The sequence below is a fragment of the Haliotis asinina genome, chromosome 11, assembly GCF_037392515.1.
Source record: "Haliotis asinina isolate JCU_RB_2024 chromosome 11, JCU_Hal_asi_v2, whole genome shotgun sequence".
Taxonomy (NCBI): domain Eukaryota; kingdom Metazoa; phylum Mollusca; class Gastropoda; order Lepetellida; family Haliotidae; genus Haliotis; species Haliotis asinina.
This window is the reverse complement of record NC_090290.1, coordinates 12,971,464-12,997,218: the sequence shown is the minus strand read 5'-3', so window position 1 is coordinate 12,997,218 and position 25,755 is coordinate 12,971,464. Positions and strand designations below refer to the sequence as shown.

Below are 25,755 nucleotides of genomic sequence, written 5' to 3'. Positions count from 1 at the left end.
AGGTTTCCGGTTAAGATGTTTCAGTTTGGATGTCAACACATATTAGTGAAAACAAATATTAGTTGTCATGACTATTAGTGTAGACTCAGTCCCTCTTTTCAAGAGAAGATCTAAAATTATGCTTGATGCCATACACTGTTTGCGAAGAATGTAACAAACCCCAATCTCGTTCTCATTAATGGTTCTAGTCTGAACGGAAAAGAACCTAAGGGCCTTCAGTCACGGGAATACTTTTGTATTCAAGAGAAACTCAATATGGTATGATGGGCTGAAAGAGCGAATTCGATTAACGTTGATATACGCTCGCCAGATGAAAGGATGTCGAATGAAAAAAGTGATTTAGTTCCAGGTTTCCAGGTTTGGTATAAATGTTTACGAACAATAGGCCTGGCTATATTCACCCCCCCCCCCCCTCTCTCTCTCTCTGTGTGTGTGTGTCTGTGTGTGTATGTACGTATGAATGTTAGATCTAGCCACAATTTTTAATGTACTTGTCTGCTAGTCTCCTCCAGTATACAGTAGACATCCCCCTCCCGTTTATTTGTGTGTTTTAGGTGATCGTGTTTCTATGCTTAATTTGTATTTGCCATGCTCTATGCCTCACTGTAAAAGGAATTCAATTGTCGGGTACATAACGTATTCCTATATGGTTACATCAATTATGAATTTCATAATTACGTTTGGGGAACTAACTGCAAACCTTCTTGCAGATGGGTTGCCCGAGGATCATTCATCAAATTGGCGAACAGCGTGTGCAGATATCGTGCATGTGAACAGCTGCTTTGGGGCGTAAAAGTCTGTAATGAATTCACCAATTTACTGACTACTGAATGCTACATTTATAATAGTGAGTCTAAACTTTTGATGGATAGTATATGTTTAACATAAGAATGCATGACCTCATCTCTGGAAGAATCAGTCATCTGCAATCTTACCATGCCAGGTTGCAGAGCATTGAACGAGTGAGAGAGTGAGTGAGGTAATGTTGACCTCACATCAGCAATATCTCAGCGATATCGTGACGAAAGCAATTTACACAATAAAACAACACCACCATTGCTTACATTTCTCCTTTTGAAGTAGTATTGTATTTTTTTCAGATTCCGACGACAAGACGGATCATGTCTAACACTAATGAAGATATTACAGAGGCAATGGTTCCAAAGACAAAGGGGCGTCCTCAACAATTGAGCGGAAGTAAATCAGGACCACAAAGAGAATCGTGGCATAGACATCTGGATTACATGCTGACAATGGTGGGCTACTGTGTGGGGCTAGGCAATTTACTCAGATTCCCCTATATCTGCAATAGGAACGGTGGAGGTAAGCCTGGTATCCTTCTACATTCGAAATGTGTTTCTGTATTATCTTCATGTCAGGTTTAAATGCAGTGTACAACACATGCCATTATGATAATAACGTCCAAGCATACGTGTCGAAGGGGGAACTAGTTCAGAATTCGAACGAACAATATGTTGACAAAGACGAAGGATAGGTTGACTTTAAAGTTCGTCCGTTGGTTGCACACGTAAACAAGTATACACGACAGTAAAGCTGGGTTGACGGCTCAGACATAAATGAGGTGAGCGGAGTTCTTACTCCACCCCAGCAACATTATCCTCCAACATTATCGAGTTCAGAAGCTCATTAACGAGCAGCATTACCCTGCTCACGGTCATGCCCACACAGTTAGACGGAATGCCGGACTGTCTGAATATAAGTGTGAGCATCACCACACTTCTTGACAAGAATAGACAGACGAAGACTCAACAATGGACATTTAGATAATAACAGCACTTCCTTGGACCAGTGATGGCAGGGATGGGGATGACTAATTAAAGCTAAAAAGAGTGGTAGGGATTGGTTGTACATTGCGTTAGTGATAAGAATTAGAATGCATATTAGCGTTTATTCATAATTTCTACAAGTCTCATATGTCTCAGCGACATAGTGTTGGTCTTCGGAAACATTTAAATGATGGCTGACCCGAATCAGTCGATAAGATAATAACTATTAATCGTTATCCATTGTACGGATTCGTCTGTGCCATTAGCAAGCGTTTGGGGATGAATGCATACATTATAATCATGTCAACTTTCTTTCAGGAGCTTTCTTGATTCCATTCATCGTTTGTCTTCTGGTTGCCGGATTCCCCATGTTTTTCCTGGAGGCAGCAATGTCTCAGTTCTCGGGAAAGGCTGTCCAACAAGTCTGGAGCTTCTGTCCCATGTTCCAAGGTCAGTGCACATTTCTCTTGATATGTTTTGTACATGTATTTCATATTAATAAAATCAGTATTTAGACACACGGCGAAATTTGTACACACTTGATCAATGATACCTGACGTGTACCAATTAACGGACACCTGCATTATATGTGACGATTCTTTAACTACGTTTTGAGTTGCCTCTGTCTTTTTTTAACCAGCACCGAAATCGCATTGAAGGACACGCTTGTCTGTTTTATGAATGCCGGATGTCAGAATCGCTTTTCGGGACTCCGTAGATCCGAATTAGATATTGATCTTCAGCACTTCAGCATGGGTTACTCAAGATGAATTCTAACCAGGATCTTCAGATGTTATGATATGTCAGATGTTTTCCTAACACCACGACGTTCCGTGGACTTTCAGTGAAACAGTGACGTTTCCCGAGCTATCAAATTCCGTTAAACAACGGGACTTCTCTAAGAAAATACTCCCTGAAACTATGACAACCCCCATGTCACTGGCGTTTGTATCGTTGATGCCACACACTTTTGCAGATACGTCGAAGTCACTTTCTGCGGTCAAGAGGCGATAGCAACAAGTTGCTAACCACCCATGTAGAAATATCGTCAGTGGTTCAGTTGTGCCCAGTTTAAGAAATTAACAATTTTAATTCTAGAAAATAAATGGACATCTATAACAAGTTCTTTTCTGTTATCAGGATAGTAAACAATCCTTGTCCGGTTAACAGTTTAGGACGTTCCGATATTTTTTGTGCGTTCTTGGCGACCAGCAACGGTTCCCCTACCTTTAAATTCAGTTCACGAATTTCGAAATCCTAGAATCTGATGATTGGTTCATGTCTGTCCCATATCAAACAGGACACCTGTGTCGCCTGGTGTATTATGAACCACCGAGATATAAAAATGTGTGTGACAGACTTTTGCCAGGAATGGATACCTTTAGGTTATTACTGACATAATACAATGGGCATTCAAACGACACGTATTGCAATGTATTTCCTCAGAACCGGTGTGTTGGGTACATGAGGTCTACACAGTGTTTCTTTCACACTGAAGTGTTTCATTGTAATTAATCGGTAAAACAACATACTTTACAAACAATAACCTTTATAAAATAATAGAATACAGTCCTAAAAATAAAATCTACCAATCTACCATTACAGATAAACAAACACAATTTTCTCCATATGTCTATCAATTTAGTACCATAGTTAATTAGCCTTACTATTATCATGTGTTCCACGTACAAATATTGTTCATCACGAAGAGATTCTAAAGTTTCATCAGTGTCTGCATTTCATTTTTCAGGGATTCATAAAAAAATTGTAATCTCATATGTTACCTGTTCTGTTCTCATATGGTACCAGGGAGTGAGTGAGTTTATCGTCACATCGGCAATATCTCAGCCATATCGTGACGAGAACCATTAATATTATGCATAATAGTAAATGACAAAATGTGTCAAAGAAGGGCAGAAAAACTAGTAGATTATCACAGATAGATATTTATAACTAGCAATTAAATCTAAAACATTTTAACATTTAAATCTAAAACATTTTAACATAACGACACAATATAAAAAATAAACAGGCTACAGATCGCCAAGTTCTTGCATTGGTGTGCCGTTCTCAAGAGACATATTGGCTTTTAGCAAGATAATTTTAAATTGACTGTTCAGTATAGTGATGGGCATATTTAGATCCGTCAGGCGGTATGAATACGATGCTATGGCACATATCCTGAGCTAAATCAAATAATGCATTACTTGTCGTAGTCCATAAAGCATGAGTGCAGGTATTATCTAATTTGAGTAACAAAACCTTTGTATATAGATCTATTGGCTACTCCAATGCCACAGACCTGTTGGCACCAGTCCCATGTTTAAGATATAGAGTATAACCATCTATCTGTAATTTCAGTCTTTATTTCGTGTAAACCAATAATATGATTACTGATTCAGGAATTCTTTTTATTCCAATCTATTTCTTAATCCTCATACATTTAACGAAGGTTTTTGGAGTAGACTGTGTTTAGGAATAGCTAAAAGACCATATTCATAATCAGCATCATTATCGTCGTCGTCAAAGTCATCATAACCATCATCATCGTCATTCAAATGAATATTATCTGATGGACAGTGTAATGTTAATAACACCCGGGGTACTGTTTCCATCAATCACAGTAGAACGTCAGCATCAAAGACAAGATCACAAGTGTAAATCATTCAGTATTTGTATAGCCTCTATCTGCATCAAACATTTGACTGGGGCTTGGTCTCGAGAATATTAGTGAACATTATCTTGTCTCTCAAGAACCTTCATCTGAGATGCACGACGTATCCTCGTAAAGCTAGATATCCTCTCTCAGTTCTGGGATCTCGGGTACACTATATGCAAGGTGATTTTCAGTGATTGAATGTCCGCTTCAAGAACAGCTTTGTCGTCGATCCACTCTCGCTTACAAAGTTGATGCAGATTTCAACCTCAAGGAGTTGTTTAATGAAATCATTTCCCTATTTCAAGTCTAGCCATATTTGTTTTTATGGTCAACATCCTTTTAATGGCGTCTAGCGTCGAGACCTTGACGTCATTCTTTTTCTAACTTCGCCATGGTTTCCATAACAAGTCTTGGGTATGTGGTCCAGACCTGTGGTGTAGGGGTTATGGGTTCTGTGGAAGCAGACTCTGGAGAGAATAGACAGAAGGTAGGGAGTCTGGGCAAGACAGTGCCTAGCGGCTGTCTGACAAACCACCTGTGTTCACTTTCTGTGGAGTGTTTCTTGCGTGTGTATCGGACTCAGTAGCGTCTGTCAACGAAGAGGCCCTTTTTGTCCCTTTTCATATCATGCATGGGTCACCAGAAAGAATGTATGTTCAGCGATATTAAATTAAATTACACCATAAGAGATAGAGAGATCGGGATCGGTCAAAAATGGATACCAATCCTCACCATCCTTGTCACCTGTCGTATGATTTAATTACGGACCAATGTCAATGAACAGCCTGAACACGACAAGGCAGTCATGGTCGACTGTCAAAACTCAAGAGACCAATACACAATTAATAACAACTACGTCCGCAAAGACGTTAAACAGCTGCTTGCTTAATGGACATTCTAGAAGTAAGTGAGACACTGAAACACAGCTTTATGGATTACAACTTCTTGTTTATTGCGTTGAGTGACATTTCAGTGTAGAGTTTTACATCGTAAGAATGTAAGATGTACAAGAATGTACGATGTACTACATCGTACAATGTAAGAATCTACATTGAAACGTAGAAGTTGTTATCCGTAAAGCTGTACATATGTTCTAATTTTGGATTAAACAGCTGTTGGACTCTTTGAATTTATAATCATTACTCTTTCTAGTAGTTCTTACCAGCTCATCTCTGGTTGGTTACAGATGTATATCAATCCATGCAATCTGCAAGAGAAGCAATTATGTCAGACAGAAAAAAACGAATATATACAAAAGGCAATTTTGTCGACTTAATAGAGTTTTACAGATCCGTACGTGATTGTGGCAAATGTTATTATGTTCTATTGTATGTATAAGTAACGCATGGTCCGACTATTGTGAGGTTCTGAAAACGATATGGCTGGTTCGTCCGGTTTCCACAGCCAGCCGTCAGCCGTTCTTTAAACATGTAACGGGATGATAAAACACGGGGCGGGGGGGAAGGTTGGTTGAGCTTGTAATTGAATTGAAGTACCATGACTGCACTAAATAATGCATTATTATTTCTATGATTACCTCGTTGTAAAAACTCGCAATTTTTAACTAGAAATATTGACGGGTCAAATCAGCCATAACAATATAAATCATTCCTGATGCGAATGAAAGATTAAGCTCGAAACCCTTGTGTTACAGTTAAAATTTGCGGTGACAAAAAGGTATAAGACATCCCCCCAGAACCAGCAAAATATAACACAGACAAGTCTAAAACATTCAATATTTTGTACTGATCAGGAAGCAAGATACAACAATTCACAATAGAGGTTTGATGTACAATGCAAATGAATCAAAACTGGTAATGGGTCACAAATATAATATCAAATCCCCAAAGTCTTGGTTTGAGAGTGAGAAACATTAATACTGAATGTAACCCGACGAGGAGTCATGTAGGTCAAGCGTTGTGACAAAGGCAGGCAGTTGGTGTTCTCCTCTTAATCCGTGCGTGTCCGTGTCGTCAACATGACAACCAGCTTTACATATGCACACAATCACTGATTCTTAAATATTCACGCGCGATACAACCATCGCCATTAACTTAGCACCTTAGCACCTGTCTCCGGAAATCAACAATAATCAAAACACGTATTCAAAGGGAGATAATTCTAAAGCGCTACCTTAAAGGCGTGTCGGTAAAAATACTATTAGCACTGAACATTTATGATACGAAATGTGACCCATAATAATTATCACTTAATCGATAATAAAATATACAGAAATGTTACTGTCATAACACTGAATAAATGGCCGTCCAAATCAATTGATTTTTGGCCACGTTTTTTAGTAATTGAAACTATTGACAAGACACCTTTAAAGCTGAACCCTTTCGCCATATCTAAAGGTATTCAGGGCATTGCTGGAGAAGTCAAGAACATAAGAAAGTTACGGTCGGGTGCGCTGCTGGTCGAATGCGCTAAAAGACAGCAGTCGGCCAACCTTATGAGCACTGAATCGTTCGTCGGTGTTCCAGTTACTGTCACTGCCCACAAGACCTTAAATACAAGCAAAGGCATCGTCAGAGACCGCGATCGACTATTTGCTGAAATGTCAGAACTTGATATTGGGTACGAAATGAAAGATCAAGGTGTGCTCTGCGTCAAACGTTTTTCAACCCGTAAAAACAATGAAACTGTTCCAACCAACACGTATCTGTTCTCCTTTTCATCTCCGATAGCTCCAAAATCATTGAAGGCTGGTTACTGCAACATCAAGGTTGACGTCTACATTCGGAACCCGCTGATATGTTTTAAATGCCAGAAGTACGGCCATGGTGTAACTACTTGTACATTGTGCGTTGTGTGTGCTCACTGTGGTGAGAAAACACATACAACGGAAGATTGTACAAGTACCTTTAAAAAATGCACCAACTGTTCAGGAAACCATTCATCTTTTTCCACTCAAAACTTGTAAAGAGATCTGAACTTCCAGACAGTTATGCTTCTATAACCAAAACATCAACTGAACCAAGCAATAAAATATCTACTTCTTCCACAAGCTGTCAAACAAAATTGACTTGGGTCAAATGTGATTCTCCCCAGATTTTCTATCCTACTACATCATCTCAAACTACGGAATCACTTCCAAGTAAGTCACAAAAGCAGTCAGAATCATCTTCTGATCCTAAGCCACCCTCTCAGTCGCGTTCACAATCTCAATCGTCATCTGATACGCAGTCAGTTAGTACAAGCAAAACTAAACTGAAGCATGAGGCCTCAAAAAAACTTAGTAGGAGAGCCCCGAAAGGGTCGGAAAATAAAATTCAGCTATACAACAAATATGGATCTTTGGAGGACATGGACGTGTCTGAAAACGTCCATTCTAGGGCACATAGCTTGTCGCCCTCTAAAAGAGTGCGGGGTAGATCCCCAATAAATCCCCCCAAAAGATAGTTTATTCCAATAATATTATACAGTGGAACTGCAGGGGATTAAGGATTAAGGATTACATTATCAACTCCTGAAGCATTTACCAGAATCCTGTTTAGAGACGCTCTTAGCAATATTTGATGATATTTGGACTTCCGGGAAATTTCCTTCTTCTTGGCGTGATGCTATAGTAGTACCAATACCTAAACCTGGACGTGATCATACGGATCCGTCCAATTATCGTCCGAATTCATTAACAAGCTGTGTTTGCAAGACCATGGAACGCATGATAAATAATCGACTTGTTTGGTATTTGGAAACTAATAACCTTATCACAGATATACAATGTGGTTTCCGGAAAAACAGAAGTACTGTCGATCACTTAGTGCGTTTAGAATCATTTGTATAAAACGCACTAATTAACAACCAACACGCTGTGTCTATCTTTTTTGATCTTGAAAAAGCATATGACACTACTTGGAAATATGGTATTTTAAGAGATTTACATGATTTCGGTTTGCGAGGTCGTTTGCCTGAATTTATTGCCAAGTTGTTAAATAACAAACAATTCCAGGTCCGCGTGGGTTCTACCCTGTCTGATCATTACAATCAGGATCAGGGTGTTCCACAAGGCAGTATTTTGTCAGTCACTCTTTTTAGCATCAAGATCAACAGTTTATCAAAAGTGTTAAACGATTCAATTGATGGATCGTTATTTGTGGATGATTTTAATTTTTCTTGTCGTGGTAAAAATATGCATACCTTTGAACGGCAATTGCAGTTGTGTTTAAACAAGATTAATAAATGGTGTCTTGAAAACGGCTTTAAATTTTCTAAATCGAAAACTAACTGCATACATTTTTGTCGTAAATACAAACCACATAAAGACCCTGAACTGTCTCTAGATGGGACGCCCATTAAAGTTGTTAAAGAAGCCAAATTCTTGGGTCTAATCTTTGATTCACACTTAACGTTTTTACCACATATTAAATCACTTAAAACTAAATGCCTGAAAGCTCTTGACTTGTTGAAAGTGGTTTCAAATTCAAAATGGGGAGGGGATCAAGCTACCATTCTCCATCTATATCGATCACTCGTTCGTTCTAAACTTGATTATGGCTTCATCGTCTAACAATCAAAATCAAAAACAATCTTAAACTTCTTGATCCTGTCCATCACCAAGGTCTAAGACTTTGTCTTGGGTCCTTCAGAACTTCACCTATTGACAGTCTTTACGTTGAGGCCGATGAACCATCTCTTGTACAACGAGGTATCAAATTATCTTTACAATATATCACAAAACTATACTCTAACGAATCTAACCCTGCATATAACTGTGTCTTCAATCCCCTTTATGAGGATTTGTACAGCAAAACGTCTTCTCTTGTTCCACCTCTTGGACTCAGAATAAAGCCGTTCATTGCTACTGCTGGTATTGAGCTGAACAATATAGCTCCTTTCCGTCTTCTTTCCTCTCCCCCATGGCAGTTGGTTAGGCCGCAAGTTGACCTAACATTAACTACTTTTAAAAAATCAGAAACGAATGAATTACAATATAAACAAGAATATAATCAACTGAAACATAAATACGGCAATTATAAATCCTTATTTACAGATGGGTCTAAGGACGGTTGCGCTTTGGCTTGTGCCACTGTCGTTGGATCCAGAACAATATCGTCTAGATTAACTGATAACAGTTCTATTTTTACAGCAGAAGCTAACGCCATACTAACAGCTCTTAAATATATTCAAAGACACCCTAAACGTAAACAGTATATAATATATTCTGACTCTCTTTCTTGCCTTCAGGCTATTAAAAATATTTCTTGTAAACATCCACTTTTAATAGAAATTATTGAATTGTATAATAACTTTGCCATTGGCCAATACGACATCGTCTTTTGTTGGTTACCCAGCCACGTAGGCATTTCCGGTAACGCACTGGCCGATCTTGCTGCCAAGGCAGCACTCAACAAATCTGTGACACCACTTCTTATTCCATACAGCGATTATAAAGCTAGCATTAGAACTTACATCCGTGATCTAATGCAGAAGAAGTGGGACACCCAAGTAGGTATAAATAAATTACATGAAATAAAACCGTATATTGGTTATTCCTACTTGGGTTGTCAGTCCAGATTTGAAGAGGTAATCATGCGGCGATGTCGTATTGGCCATACTAGATATACTCATTCATAACTATTGAAAGGTGAGGATCCTCCGTTTTGCATCCCTTGTGATGAGAGAACCACGGTCAAGCATATCTTGCTTGACTGTGTTGAATTCTCCATCATAAGGGATAAATATTTCAATGTAAAAACAATTAAGGATCTTTTTAACACTGTAAGTTCTCATTTAATTCTTGGATTTTTTAAAGAAATTGATTTCATCTTTGAAATTTGATTATTATGTTCTGTAGATAGCTGTATTTTAATTCATGGTAGTTTAGATTAGTAACTAGAATTGTTAGTGGCTGTACCCTCAAAGGGGGTTGAAGTACCGTAAAATTATTGTCCTCCTTAGAGGGTCCGTAAGTCCCAAAACATTTCCTATACGTTTAGACTTCCACTGTTTTTAGTCGTAGTATATGTGTATTTTTAATTTTTAGCTAGATATGACTAAATAGCTAACAGCTGGGGAGATGATGTGAATCCAACTAGGGTCCATGCAGGTAGCAAAGGTACTGTAAGTCCCCATGGTCCCTAGTATGGTGATCTACCTTCAGTTGTTGGCAATCTATAGCCTGATTTTATATTGTATTGTCCGAATAGTGATATAAGTTTTAACTTTCCACACTAGTTTTAATCATATTTGTGATATTCTAGTTGTTTTACTGTCCCTCGTTGACAGGTTTTTATTGTATCCATATATTTCACTTCAGTATTAAACGTTCTCGTCACGATATGGCTGAGATATTGCCGATGTGACGTTAAATATTAACTCACTCACTGAATAAATGGCCAGGTGATTTGGTGAAGACTGAGAGACTGTCCAAGGAACGTTTGTGTACACTCTAAGGGAAACCCCGTGAAATGCAGAAGACCTGTGACAGTCAGGCTCGGTTTTAAACAATGGACATCTTCAGTTTCCGTATCAAATCGCATTGAGCTTTATAAGTGTGATTGTTTATTATCATATATACGTCATGAGTGCAGTGAACTCATATAGTTCCGCTGTCTTCTAGTGTTTAACGCTCCTTTCGAGATAGATAATGTATTTTAATCAACTATAATAAAATCCTTATTGTACTAAATACCTCGCTGGACGTGTTAATTCGTACAGTACACTCATCTAATATAAGGCATTCTGATGATTGATTTTCCACATACTTTGAACGGCATTTAGAAGGGATGCACATGCATTCAGAATGTCAGATTCTTTATTATTATTATTCATGACATTAAAGTTGATACTGTTACGGTTAAGAATTTGTCGTGACCAAAGTTGTAAGAAATCCCCTGTGCACCAGCAAAACAGAACAAAGACAAGTCTGAAACACTCAAATATTGTATTATTAAGCAAAGAGAGCAAGCTATACAAAGTCATAAGTCAATTTCACAATACCAATTCCAAATACAAGGCAATGGGTCAAAAAAAAATATATGGAAAACTCAACAAAGTCTTGATGTGGGAATGAGTAACAGGAATGCAGAATGTAACACAATGAGCCGTCTTGCAGCAGTTACGTAGATCAGGAGTTGAGGATATACTCCAGTTAATGTGTTCGTCCGTGTCCGTCAACACGGCAACTAGCATTTATATATACATTCAGCCACTTCCTGAAAGTTCGAGCACATACGACCGTCGCCACCAACGTGGAATGCTCTAGAACAGTAGTCACCTCGTGTTTATATTTTTCAAAGGGAGGTGATTCTAAAGTACTGCCTTAGAGGCGTGCCGCTTAAATAATTCTCTATAGGAAATGTGATCCATAATAGCTAACACTAAAACCTTAAATATTGTGACCCATTTACAACTACTACTAATAATTAATAACAACTCTAATCACGGATAATACACTCTCGTAACATACATCTTTTGTCTTCAAACTCTTTTGTTTCTGCTAGCTGTAATTCCGGAAGTGACACTGCAACTCTGGTTGCAGAGATAACAGACTAAAAAAACGTTGTAGCTTTTCCATACAGTCTTTGTTGTGATATTGACAATGAGTCTGGCGATGTTAAATACCGTATTTTCGTATAAGACGCCCTTGCAGCGTTATTGGCTATGTCACCGTTCATAGTAACTACTCTTGTGAAGTAGGCTCATTAAGCTAGAATTTGTATAAATCGATATACTGTCAAACCTGGCAAGAGTTTATCATCAATATTGAACACCACAAGCCTCAAACACCTTTCGACTGACTTGCGTTATCAGTTAGAACTCTCTTTGAAATACGTTCGTATTTGTAATATATTCCTACGAAACTGTTGGAGTGGTATTTTGCTTGACAGTAGTGCAAGAAATTAATGAAACGTCACACCAACGGAATAAAGAATTTGTTATCCCTAAAATAATTTCTTCTATGTTCTGTGAAACTGATCATGACGTTTGGGATGGGAAACCAAATATGCTGACGACCATGTACATACCCATACATAATGAATGAATGAATGTTTTGAAGTCTGGCTTACATTATACCTTTGTATTCAAATCAGTAAGAATGAATTTGCTGTGGAAGTGATAAAGCTTCCTGTGTTCCACAGGGATTGGTACTGGTTGTGTAGTACTGACATTCCTCTACATGCCACATTACAACCTGTATCTGGCCTGGCCGATCTACTACATGGTGAAGTCCTGCTCCAGCGTCCTGCCCTGGACAACCTGTGACAACAGCTGGAACACAGACCTCTGTGTAGAAGACTTAACGAACGTCACCCACAGCAGCGACGGTGGAGCTACACCGTCTGTCAATAAAGTCGCAGAGCGTTGGGAAAATGTCACTCTCGCTCACTCTGCGTCCGAAGAATTTTGGCAGTAAGACAGTAATATCCACTGTCATATGAGTGACTGAATCTTTCTAAATAAGAATTGTGTATAGTGCATTCTTCAAAACACTCTTCAAATCTGTAATCTGTATTTTAGTCACTCTGCTCTTAATTATGTAAAATATATTTATAGTGGCAAGAGCGTCACTCGGCATGCTCTATTAATGACACATTTGTTACTGAAAGGGTAAAAAACACCCTTTTAAAATGTGTAAACAAGGACACTGGTTGTGAGACAGTCCTAACGCCCAGCAAGACTTTTTCTGTACCGTCAGAATCTCGTATCCCAAAAGGAGAAATTCTCTTAATCCCAGAGCTAGGAAGGCAAACATACACGGTACAAGTGTGTGGGCCTTATTATTTCTGAGTGAATGAGTGAGTGAATTTAGTTTACGTCGCATGCAGCATTATTCCATTTATACGGCGGCGGTGAATAATCGAATCTGGAGCAGTGCTCAACAGTGACGAATCAAGTGGTCAACTTCATGAGCATTGATCTGTGTAACTTGACATCTGTCAACCAAGTGAGCTAATCTGACCAACCGATCCCGTTAGTCTCATCTCACGACAAGCAGACTCGTCTTTTACATGGGTTGCTGAAGATATATTCTACACTGGACCTTCACGGGTCATTATTTTGGGTATTGTGTATAGACATAGAGAATACTAAACTATGCACCGTGTAATACCATATTGAAATGCCATTATGAATCGAGTGAATTGTTTGGTATCTAACGAGTTGCATAAATATGGTGTTACACGGGACAAAGTTTAGAATTTTATTTATTACTCACTCAACATTAGCAAAACGTACTTCTTTATATGAAGAATTCAACGAATGTGGCGACGCTCTACTCTCCACGTGTCAATCAAGGTCTAATACTATTGTGACAGAGGTATTAGCATTGTGACGTCATAACTGTGCCGTCATACACACGGCATCAGGCGATGGTATAACACTATATGTAATAACTTTGTAAAAATATAAAACAGCGATATCTTCAACCGGTGAACAATAAATTGTAATGAAAAAATAATAACAAGCAATACAATAACCGGAATCGACCTTCCATAGACCCTTCCTGAACGAACTAACCAAAATGCCAGTTTACCGGTAATTACTGCTCAGAATATGCCATCCAGACATTTATTTGAATACAAGAACTCAACCAGTTTAACATCCCATTTAATATTATTACATCTATAAGTGATATGTAATCAAAATCAACTGTCTGTGACTGATGAGTGACGAACGAACATCCATGCTAGTGCTGACATCTCTGGTCATTTATTTTATTAACTATGTATATTTTGTTCCGACTCAACTGGCTTCATTCAGTTTGTGATCTTATCCGCCACTGCTGTTGTCAATACGTTTCATGTATACCATCATGCTGTTTTTGTTAATTCCTATCGAGTCGATCTTGTGCTGTAAAACTTCAAACTGTAGACTATTACCACTGCAGCATGTACTGAAATATGTTCTTGAATCCAGACTTGTATTAGAAACTGTCGTAAAATTTTAACTGCACACAACCAAAACGTGTCTTTGCAGCTGACTCAATACGCATGAAAAATGATTAAGGCCAGGCACTTACAAATGACGCATAAACAGAATCCTGTCTTATAGACGGAACTTCGTTTTCCTATGGCACAGTATTTCTGTTTACAGGTACAATGTACTGAGTATCTCTTCTGGTTTCGATGACGTGGGGTCTTTACAATGGCACATAGTCGGGTGTCTCTTTGCATCAAATGTGCTGATCTTTCTAAGTCTGATCAATGGCATTAGGTCCGCCGGCAAGGTAAGACAATGCTGAACTCTAGCACTCCTCCCATGTTGGGAAAACATGACCAGCTAGAAATATGTACGTACCATGTTTATCTAAAGACGTATTGTTTTGAAAAGATGCCAGTATACACTATAAAGCATTCTTTGAAACTAGGTCGTGTATGTGACTGCACTGCTTCCATACATTCTTCTGCTGTCCATCTTCATCACGACGTTGCTAAAGCCTGGAGCCACAGACGGCCTTCTATACTTCCTAGTCCCCGACTTCACACAACTACTTGACATACAGGTGCGTTACTACGTGACATACAAGTACGTTACTGATGAAAGCACGTTCAGAATGTTTTAAAAAGTTGAAGAGTGAGTGAAGAGTGAGAAAATGAAGATGGTATTCAAGACGAAAAAGCGGATTGTGCATTTTCCACAACAGATTATCTGGCGTTAATTTGTCTTGACATCTCATAGTGTCTGTGAGCATCACATACATAGTGCACTGGAGATGACAAGACTTTATGGATGATCAACTTCTTTACTGTGACAATGGCGGCGTTTTGGTAGAGATTCGTATACCGTTTTACAGACATGTCGCCATTGCCAAAAGTATGTTAAAGTCTCATCAGCAAAATACGAAACACTTTTAAATTTTGCAGCTTTATTTGCTAGCGGTCGATATGGAAGATTGAATCTAGACTAAATAATGTATTCATTTTTTTTAAAAACATGCTCTATATTTTAATATCGATATAGTTGGTTTTACACCTACAATTGTGATACTTTACTGTTTTATTACCCACTATAGACGTGTAATTATTCTTGGTATGGGTGCAATATTACCGGAGCGATGTATACTTTTAATTAGAGCTGCGACGATATCTCGTAGTATCGATAATCTTGATACTTTATCGGACGATAAATGTGTCGATACTTGATTTTGTATGGTGATATACGTTGACCTTAAAATTGTTTATTTTCATTAAATAGAAAATAACAGAAGATAGTATATCGTGATGTGAATCGAATCACATCGTATCGTTCCAAGATATCGCAATACATAGTGTATCGTGAAGTTTCTGTATCGTCACCCCTCTACTTTTAACATATTTCAGGTCTGGTTGGAAGCGTGTTTGCAGGTGTTTTTCTCACTAGGACCTGGCTGGGGGATGATTGGGACCGCGGCAAGCTACAAAAAATTCCACGAACCTTGTCTCAGGTTAGTAGGATTGTGTCATTTGCTGGAAAGCCTACTAGTCTTAATACCTCCTTCATTAGTGAGCACATGGGTGAGTGAGAATGGTTTTACGCCGCCTCCAGCAAAATCAGTGCGGCGGACACCAGAACTGGCTTTCATACATTCTACCCACATGCTGAATCGAACCCGGGTCTTGGGCGTTACGGGCTAACGCTTTATCTACTAGGCTAGCCTAGGGGGTGGGCAGATAGAAGGCATATACTTACCATAATCTGAAAATTTTAAACATTTTCCTTGTACAATGGAAGATGTCTAAACCGGCATTCATTGGGACGGAAGAAATTATCCGGTTTAGACAAAGTGCTGGATTCCAACAATATGTATTGATCGTATTGTTATCACGTAATCTGCCTGTCAAGACGGTTCTCCAGTACCTGGTGATGGTATGTTATTGATATTTGACATGTAAATGTCTCACTGAAATGCATACTTTTACAGAGACTGCCTCATACTGTCCTTTATATCGGAGGGGACCAGCATCTTTTCTGGCCTGGTGACGTTTGCTGTTCTTGGAGTGATGGCGCAGAAAACAGGCGTCCCTATTGCGAACGTAGTATCAACAGGTAGGCAAGTGAGGCACTGTAGGTTGTGCTGCAACTTTATATTGATCCGTCCATAAAATCTTCACTGTTTTACCGCTTAGTCTAACGTAAGTATCTTTACTCTTGATGAAAGGTCAATAAGTCAACAATTAATTGAAAACTGACACAAAACTATCCATATGTTACTAAATTAGTCTTGTTTCTGCCAATAAAAGAGTAGTGCTTTCTTCCAGCACAGTTGGTCTCCACAGCATTGACACTTTAATATGGAGTTACAAATGTGGAACATATACTGGACAAAAATAGTTGGAGATATATGTAAATTTTGAAATTATGAATAATGATCTATGTATTAATTGGCAGTCTGATGAAATATCAATCATAAAAATAAAAACATGCTAAATTATTTTGTCCAGTATATGTGCATATCCTAGAAGAAAACAACTGTGAAGTTTAACATTAGAATATGCTAGAATATAACATTATAATGGTACTTTTTCGAAGCAGCCTTATTGAGAGTTCAGACACAACTGTCTGCAAACCGAATGTGATAAACTTACATATGCATATATATGCGAATAAGCACTTAATACTTTCACACATTGCACCCATATGGGGAATCGAACCCGGGTCATCGGCGTGACGAGCATACACTTTAACCACTTGGCTTCCCCACCGCCCCTTCTTAACATAAAGATGAGTTAATATTCAGTCCGTCTGGCGGATGGGATTTGCTTATATATTCTGTACATGAGAGAGCAGAGCTCCAGATAATATTTCAAGCATTTGGGTATTTACTCAGATGTCTGTTTATGTATGAGTAATTGCATTTTTTAGGAGTAACTAGTATTTTGTGTACTCCCACTACTTAAGAGAATTGAGTAGTTTTACGCCGTTTTGTTATTCTTATTGGGTACTTAACTCCTCAAAATACATAAATAAAAATGCATTTCAATAGACTAAAAGTCTTTGGTAATTGTCATATTGCCAAACATTTGGCATCCATTTCTAAATACTCAACATGGAAGTCACGCGACTATTAAACCCATCTAAACCCCTGGTTACGGCTATGGCAGTATGTGTATATCGGCATCGCCTGCCATTAGCTAATGCTCTTGAATAGTTTGGGCGCCACCACGAATCATACGCAAGCCAGTTTAGTTAAATGCGTAAAGTAAGCAAAGTGTTATAGACCTATTGGGTTTTAAGTGACTCATGCGTTTTATTTTGTACTCCAAGATTTCTAATTTATTAAATAAATGTGATTGTTATTGAGTAAAATACGCAACTACGCGCCTTATCAGGAATTCTGTATGAGGAAGAACTGGCAGGAACAAAGGGCTCAATTCGTAACAGTCGGGCCGACATGTAGAGAGTGTTGGCTTCGGTGCATTAAGAGATACTCTGTGCTTGTGAATCATGACATGTCTCTGACAGCATTCAAAGCTACAAATACACATTCAGTCATTTGTTAAACGTTTTCATCAATTTAATCAAGCGTTTATCAATCTTTGTGTGTCAAAGATCCGTGTTAAAACTGTGTTCAGCAACCAATCCTTGCTGTAAAAGGCAATCCTTGCTGTACCGGGATCGGGTGGACAGGCTTGCTGACTTGGTTGACATCGTATCCCAGTTACGTAGATCGATGGATTGTTTGGTACAGACTCAATTATTTACAGACCGATGTCGCAGAGCTGAAACAGTACTCAGTGTAGGGTTAACCAACAAACCTACCAACCCACTTTGTGTGTCATATCTTTAGTTAGAAATATTTTCTTGGAGTGAGTGAGTTGGGTTTTACGCCGCACTCAGTAATATTCCAGCTTTATGGCGCCGGTCTGTAAATAATCTAGTTCGGACCAGACAATCCAGTGATCAGTAACATGAGCATCGATCTGCGCAATTGGGATCCGATGACATGTATCAACCAAGTCAACGAGGCTGACCCCCCGATCCCGTAGTCGCCTCTTATGACATGCATAGTCGCCTTTTATAGCAAGCATGGGTTCCTAAAGGCCTGTTCTACCCTGGAATTTCGCTAGTCAATTTTCTTTTGCATAACTGTATTGTGCTTAAGGTCCAGGCTTGGGATTTGTAACCTACCCAGAAGCTCTTGCCCAACTTCCGCTTCCTCAGCTGTGGTCATTCCTGTTCTTCTTGATGTTGCTGATGGTTGGCTTAGATTCTGAGGTACGGAAGAGTGAGTGAGTTACTATTTAACGTCACAGGTACGGAAGAATAACATCAGAGGATTGTGTAGATAAATGTGTATGTACATGGTAAAGCATAAACAACAGTTGATCTCCGGTAACCTGTATGATTAGTGTAAGTACTCTGGCATGATAGGTTGGTCACGCCTGCTGACTACGTCTGTGTATGTCTATATCTCGATTGCGGAGATGGATAATTATAATGTGAATCACTGGATTGTCTGATCTCGACTCGAGTATTTGTAGACTGTTGAAGTGCATTTACGGACCACTAGCCGATCAACACTACGGCTGAAATATTGCTCAATGTGACGTTACATATCCAACCAACGAAGGTTGGGCCATGGACCATGTGTAAAATATGGCTAGTTTGGATCTGGATACATGTATCTAATCTAATCATGGTTTACATACGTGTCAGACCCACAGTAAAGCAATATAGGTATACAGATATACCAAATGAATACACCACACCGTCTTTCGTTTGTTGTAGTTTATGGCTACTGAAGTGGTCATTACTGCGTTAGTGGACCACTATCCACAACAATTGGGCAAGAAGAGGAAGCTTGTAACAGCTGGACTCTGCCTTACCTTATTTGTTCTTGGAATCGTCTTCTGCACACAGGTTACTATGCAATGATTAATAATACGTCCAGAAATACAAGACTTACCACCAAATTCAGTCAAAGTCAAGCAAAAGTTTCCATGGAAACGCAGAAATATATTTTATTTCTAAAAAATTCCAGTACACCTCATCATCTATCTATATACCAAGTGTGATTTAGAAATAGTTAAAAGTTTTCAACTTCTTTTCGGTATAAGAGCATTACCACCAAATTCAGTTGCTACGGAAATCGAAATTGTTGCCACGGAAACGCAAAAAAAGTATTATATTCAGAATTCCAAAACTACCAAAAGGCACCAGCAAGTCCGGTGAAGACACAGTGGGGAGTTTTGAAGTTTTCCTCCAGAAAAGACAAAGGTGCACATGGAGTCCATTTTAATATCCCCCACCCCATCCACACCCACACCCCCGCCCCACCCAACAACCCCCCACCCAATCCCCGCAAAACGCGTTGTTGGGTTAATATCGCATAGAGACCTAGGTGAGATTTCATAGTCTGCAATAGTAATAGCAGTGTATTCGCTGCAAGAAGAACGTTAAATGTATCCGAACGACAATCTGAGCGATTTGGTTGATTGTCATCGTCCATCTGTCACGCAGATCAATTTCTGAATTGTCTAGACAAGACTCACGTATTTTCCCATATCCATCAGTAAGTTGGAGTATTGTTAAGTGCGAAACTATGACAATGATCTAGCATCGGATAAGATGGCTCAGCCGAGGAGCAGGTACAAGTGATATGCCATGTGTAACAAGGACAGTGAATGACGCATATTTCCTAACTATATTTCAGGGAGGACCATACATGTTCCAGCTGATGGACTGGTATGAAGCCTCCCTTGGGCCAATGGTGTTCTGCACAGTGGAGTGTGTTGCCGTTGGGTGCATTTATGGTTCGTATAATACCAGCGGTATGTGATAAATAATAGTCTTTTACCACATCCGTCACTGTTCCCAGATAAATAAGACAATGCAAATATCTTAAATGATATAGTAGGAGAAAATATTCTGGCAATGTAAACTACTTCAATCTCAATGTCTTACTTTACATCAGGAATTAAACAAATGGTAAACGACGTCGAGATGATGCATGGGCAACGGGTATCGCCTTGTATGAAGGTTCTCTTGGTGTTTGTGACACCAGCAATCTTAATAGTAAGTAACTGAGAATTGTTTTAGGCCACATATATATCAAGTGTGTTTCATCCACTTACGCATAAGCTCATGAGTCTTCGCCTTGAAAATTGTCGATTTAATCAAGGCTAACAGTATGTACTTCAGTCTTGAAAATCACTTGTCGCCACTTCTCAGTATTAATGTACAACACCACTACTGCCTTTCAATGACATTCTGATTCTGACGTTGATCAATTGTAAAATTGAGAAGAACCGTAAATCATTTTCATATCCCAATGAATCTCCAGCAATGCACAGAAGGTAATGTTCAGAAGTGTTGCAATTATGAAACCATCAACCCCCATTCAACGTTTTATGTAATCGCAACGTGTCTTTGATGTTTTTATGTCAGATCGCTTTCATCCTAACCCTTCTCCGGTACCAACCCCCGACTTACGGCAAGTATGTGTTTCCCGGCTACGCCTCTACAATTGGCTGGATCATTGCAGTGCTGCCCCTTCTACCGGTACCTGTCTCCATGGTAATGACTGTCAGGAAGCACATGGCGACCAATTCCCTAAAAAAGGTAATGCGAGTTCTTGTGATACCTTGAGGTAATTGGAACTCGCCTGGTCCAGTTTCTAATGAACCAGGGATGGAACGAGAGTGTTTCTAGGTCCTTTTCTTTTACTAACGTGACCAGTGTTGAAAGTCATGGTTTTTCATCTTTGCACAAACGTTCCTTGTGTCAGTGAAGTTTATTTCAAAGTCTAGAAACATCAAGCAAATGTTTAACACCTCATGTATCAACGATATAAGATTACGTGTACATATAAGCTTAATGTCAGACGACAGAATCTCTTATGAAACACCCCTATTTCATAATGAATCTTCAACACTTTCTTCTGATAAAGCAGACTTGTACAAGTTAACAGAGATTTCATGCCCGGTTGGTGGTTACTCATGGTATATCGGATGATCCATGACCCTCCAGGAGCAGCACAGGCCTCATATTATATGAGAAGTGTAGTTGAAGATGAGGCCCATTTTCTATCGAAATCTAATATATATTCCGATATAAGGTCAATGTAATATCAGAAGGCACGATCACTTAAACCTCGGTTTAGCTTGATGACCCTCGTTGACTAGACCATTCTTATTATGCGATGTCACAACCTAGTACATTCCTTAGCTGCTTCATCGTTATTTATGATAAAATAAGAAAAAGTAAAAAACGTATGACATTACACCACAACCTTTTCTCTATACCCTCACCTTTTTATGGTATGTTTGGATACATATATCAATGCACTGATGCATAGACTTTTAGGCTTCTCTCTCTCTCTCGGCATAATTGTTGGCAGAATATAGCTTATAAGTCACATAGGCCTTCGTGTACTTCAGCGTATCATGCCGATTATGTGTTGGGAAATGGACTGTTTTGTGTAGTTTTAGTGCGATTGATTTGGATTTTGTTCCGTTTTCAGAGTCTGAAGCTTTCTTTGAGTCCTGCCGATGACTGGCTTCCTGCAGATGTCAGATACAGGGATGAGTACAGGCTGCACTGTCTGGCAAGACGACCAACCTGCATTTCCAACATAGTGGATATGTTCAAGCAGTAAAACAACATAAATGTGCAAATCTATATATAGAAGCCCCGGGTTGATCTAGATTCATCGTCTTTGGAAAAATGAAATGTTACTGCATATATACAGTAAAGTTCCATTCTGGATTTTCGGTATTGATATGTTGTGTGTAAGGCAATATCAATAGCATGCAAATCAGAGTTGTTGTTTGGGGTTTTTCTTCTCTCCCTTGTTTTCGTTTTGTTTTGGGGTTTTTTTTATTCCTGTTGACCTTTGCTTCAACTCAGACTAATCACATCAGACTCTTATCTTGGCTGTTCCCAGTCCCACACTCATCTTCGAAGAAGATGCGACCAGAGAATGTCATTGCTTCAGGTCGTTCATTCTACCATCTACCATCCCATTCTCCATTGCCCATAGTTTGGTCATCTACCTTCAGTTGTTGAAATCCTATGGTCTTATTAGTTCTAGTTAAATGACTAATAATTTTAAACCTATTGTTATTTTGATTTTATTATTTCTTATTGTATTGATCTGTAATAAATCGGTAATTGGTATCCCAACATCATGGCTCAACTATTGCCATTGTAACGATAAATATTAACTCACTCATCCACTCTACCTTCCCAGACCACTCTCACTGATTCACCCGGGAGCCCAGAATTTGGATATCACCTACTGCGTCGCTGCCAAAAGATAATATGAAGCAATGTCATGTAAACACTGAACAAAATCACCCTCACTGCTATGATGTGGCACAAGGCACATTTGTACTGATTCTGAAGACCTGTTGTCTACAAGGTACCCTATATGTATGCAAGCGATCGGTTCCTTAAAACATATAGACAGTTTCTATTTTCTTCAGCTTCTTTTCAGATTGCTTCTATCAGTTAACGATATTCACAGAAACACAAACTACAAATAAAATCTCTAAAATAAATGGAAGTCTCTTACAAACCATGCGTGTAGAGCTAAATATGGTGTAGTTCGATTCCATATGTGCATACCTGCTTAACTGTATTGATTTTACTATCACAGGGGATAAATATTTCAATGTGAAAACTGTACAGGATCGTGATGATAATGCTGATCGTCATTTCGTATTTGAATTTTGAAAAGAAATGGAATTGTTAGATAAATTTTGAAGATGTTTTGCACATAGATATTTTGTATTTTAAACATGGTAGTATAAATAAGCAGCTGCGATTGTTAAAGATTATTGTCCACCTGAGAGGATAAGTCCCAAAACTTTAAAAGTCAATCATACGTTTTAATCGTAGTATTTCTGGGGGTTTTTTTTGTTGTTGTCTCTTTTTTTTTTGATTGTTTGTTTGGTTTTTATGTTGGTTTCTTTTGTTGGTTTTGTTGGTTTTGAGTTTTTTTGTTGTTGTTTTTTGTTTGTTTGTTTTTATTTTAGCTAAGTCCTAGCACTATCGCCAGCGGCTAAAGGGATATTGTAAATCCACCTAGGGTCCAAGCAGGTAGCAAATGTAATAATGGCCCCATGGTCCTTAGTGTGGTGGTCTACCTTCAGGCCGTCGACTGGAAGGATGAAGCAGTCTAACTCGTCATGGTGGTTGTTGTTTGTTTTCGGTTTGTACTTTCCCTCTCTTCCTCTTTGGCCAACATGAAACGTGTTTTCATGTTTTCAACAGCTTGTGTCGTGATAGTACCAACGCTGTATGTTACACTAGCAGTGTTTGCAATAGTTTGTCTGAGGGTCATCAGGACCTGCTGTCGCCTGCAGGCGTTACAACCTACAGACCAAGCATGAAACCAACGTGCTCATTTTGATGACCAATAAATATAAAATAGACTACATTAAATTTGTACAGAGTTTCACAACGTTTCTACAAAACCAAAAAGTATTTGTTTGTTGACTGGCGTTGACATTCCCATGCTCTGGAATACCAGGAAGTGCAACTGCACGTTATAGTAACATGATGGATCGTGGATGATTTCCGAACACTTCACTTGTCAAGTCATGTGTTTGTCACGCCTGCTGCTGGTGGTTCTGGTGTCTCACTGATATTAATGCAGCACGGAGCTGATATTGTGGGACACGGCACGAGATACAACGGCATGGCTTCTACCTGTAGGACGATGACCTGCCCAAACCAGATTATACAGGAGCTGATATTGTGAGCCACGACACATGGTACAAGGGCATGCCTACAACCAGTAGGTCATCATTAGGTCGTCACAAATCAATTATAGGTTGGTGGTACCTGGACTAAACCAGATCCTTTGTGGTGCTGATGGTCCGAACAGTACCTCTCCAGCGGACTGTGTATGATCAGTCAACGATTCCAGACCGGCCATGGTGACTGCCTCAAGACAAACGAAATCTGGTCACATGCAGTGATGTCCATCGAGTTTGTGCGAGACCATGGGACAATTTGTCACTACAGGTTGACCACGAGAACCACAACCATCACCAAAAGCAGTATTTCTTTCTTTCATGTCGATGAACGCGTCAGTAATACACTCTGGGTGTATTTCGAATTGAATACAAATATTTCTAAACTACACTTGTGGTATGAACACAACCTCACTATGCCGTTTATTTCAATGTCCGTATGTACATATACACGTTGTTCAACCAGTAATTACACACCTCTGCGAATCTGTTTTAATTTCATTTTTGCGGGTGCTTCAGTGTTCATATTAAGGTGGTTCATATGAAGAATGAATTACTGTCACACATAAAAGTGTGTCGTTGCTCCCACTCCCACTGACAACATTGCCCCGGATATGTGTAAACATCAATGTAACGAATGTGTCATAAACAATCATGGTATAAAGAAACATCTAATAGTGCCACAACACGAATCCACGCATATAGACCAAACCAATTGCTGCGTATAACAAAGGTTCCATCAAATGCCTGTCTTAGAGATAGATCATAATCATTAACGGATATTCTTTTAAAAGGACACTACACATAGTTTATAGTTAATGCTAGTCGATACTAATGCATATATGATAAAGACATAGTATCACTTCATAATGCTCGCCACCATGCCCATAGGTTGACTCCGATGTCCATCAATGTTACGATCCTGAACATGTTTAGGACGTCATAGAAAATCAGCTTTTAAGCTTCTTTGGAATAGGAACATTTTGAGTATGCAAAAAGTCTAAGCTAAAAAGCCTTTTCCTGTCCTTTTTGATAAAGCGAATGCATTTACTTACTCTCCTTGAAATTTCCGTTCAGTTTGACAGAAAGGTGATTGCCAAGACTCAGGAAAAGCGTGCTAACTATGCGGGCCTCGCCTTTGAATTGTCTTCCTTGCATCCGTAGTACATTGTCGTACATTTCAGTTGTTCTCGGTGCCCTTGATTTGGTACCTCCTGATATCTAGGCGTTGAGCGTATCTGTGTCCTCCACCAGGAGCACATCCCTTCTGACACTCTAAATAATGCAGAAGGCTGCAGTGTTGGGAAGCCTTCATATTGTCCGGAAAGTTCTTGGTCGGTTCAGCCAAATAGCGCTTCATAGAGATGTCATGTTTGCTGTGTATAGGGGAAACCACTCCCACTCGGATTTACTAGAGATGGAGGGACGTTCCCGACTCTCAAGGGTTTAAAACTTCTGCTAATCCCGGGAAGTACTGGTTTCTCCGACTTATTAACTATTTTGTTTTGTTTTGTTTTTGTTTTGTTTTTTTGTTTGTTTGTTTGTTTGTTTTCTTTCAAATAATGTATAACGATCAACATCGAACAGCCACCAGCAAAACAACATTGATGGGTAGCACGCAAGTGATGGAATAGCCGGTGTCAACTGGAATGCAACTGGCAGCCAACACGCGCAATGCACC

At 39.1% G+C, this 25,755-nt stretch overlaps 1 protein-coding gene across 1 annotated transcript; it reads left to right on the top strand.

The window, feature by feature from the left end:
• Window positions 1-768: 768 nt before the first annotated feature.
• Window positions 769-22,003, top strand: LOC137256193 (sodium- and chloride-dependent glycine transporter 2-like). The gene is made up of 14 exons (XM_067793910.1): window positions 769-847; window positions 1,101-1,323; window positions 2,106-2,237; window positions 12,534-12,804; window positions 14,488-14,620; window positions 14,762-14,896; window positions 15,714-15,817; window positions 16,295-16,419; window positions 18,476-18,588; window positions 19,102-19,233; window positions 20,027-20,126; window positions 20,288-20,388; window positions 20,761-20,934; window positions 21,836-22,003. The coding sequence occupies exons 2-14, from the start codon at window positions 1,122-1,124 to the stop codon at window positions 21,968-21,970; spliced, it is 1,857 nt and encodes a 618-aa protein (XP_067650011.1). The 5' UTR covers window positions 769-847; window positions 1,101-1,121; the 3' UTR covers window positions 21,971-22,003.
• The last annotated feature ends 3,752 nt before the right edge of the window (window positions 22,004-25,755 follow it).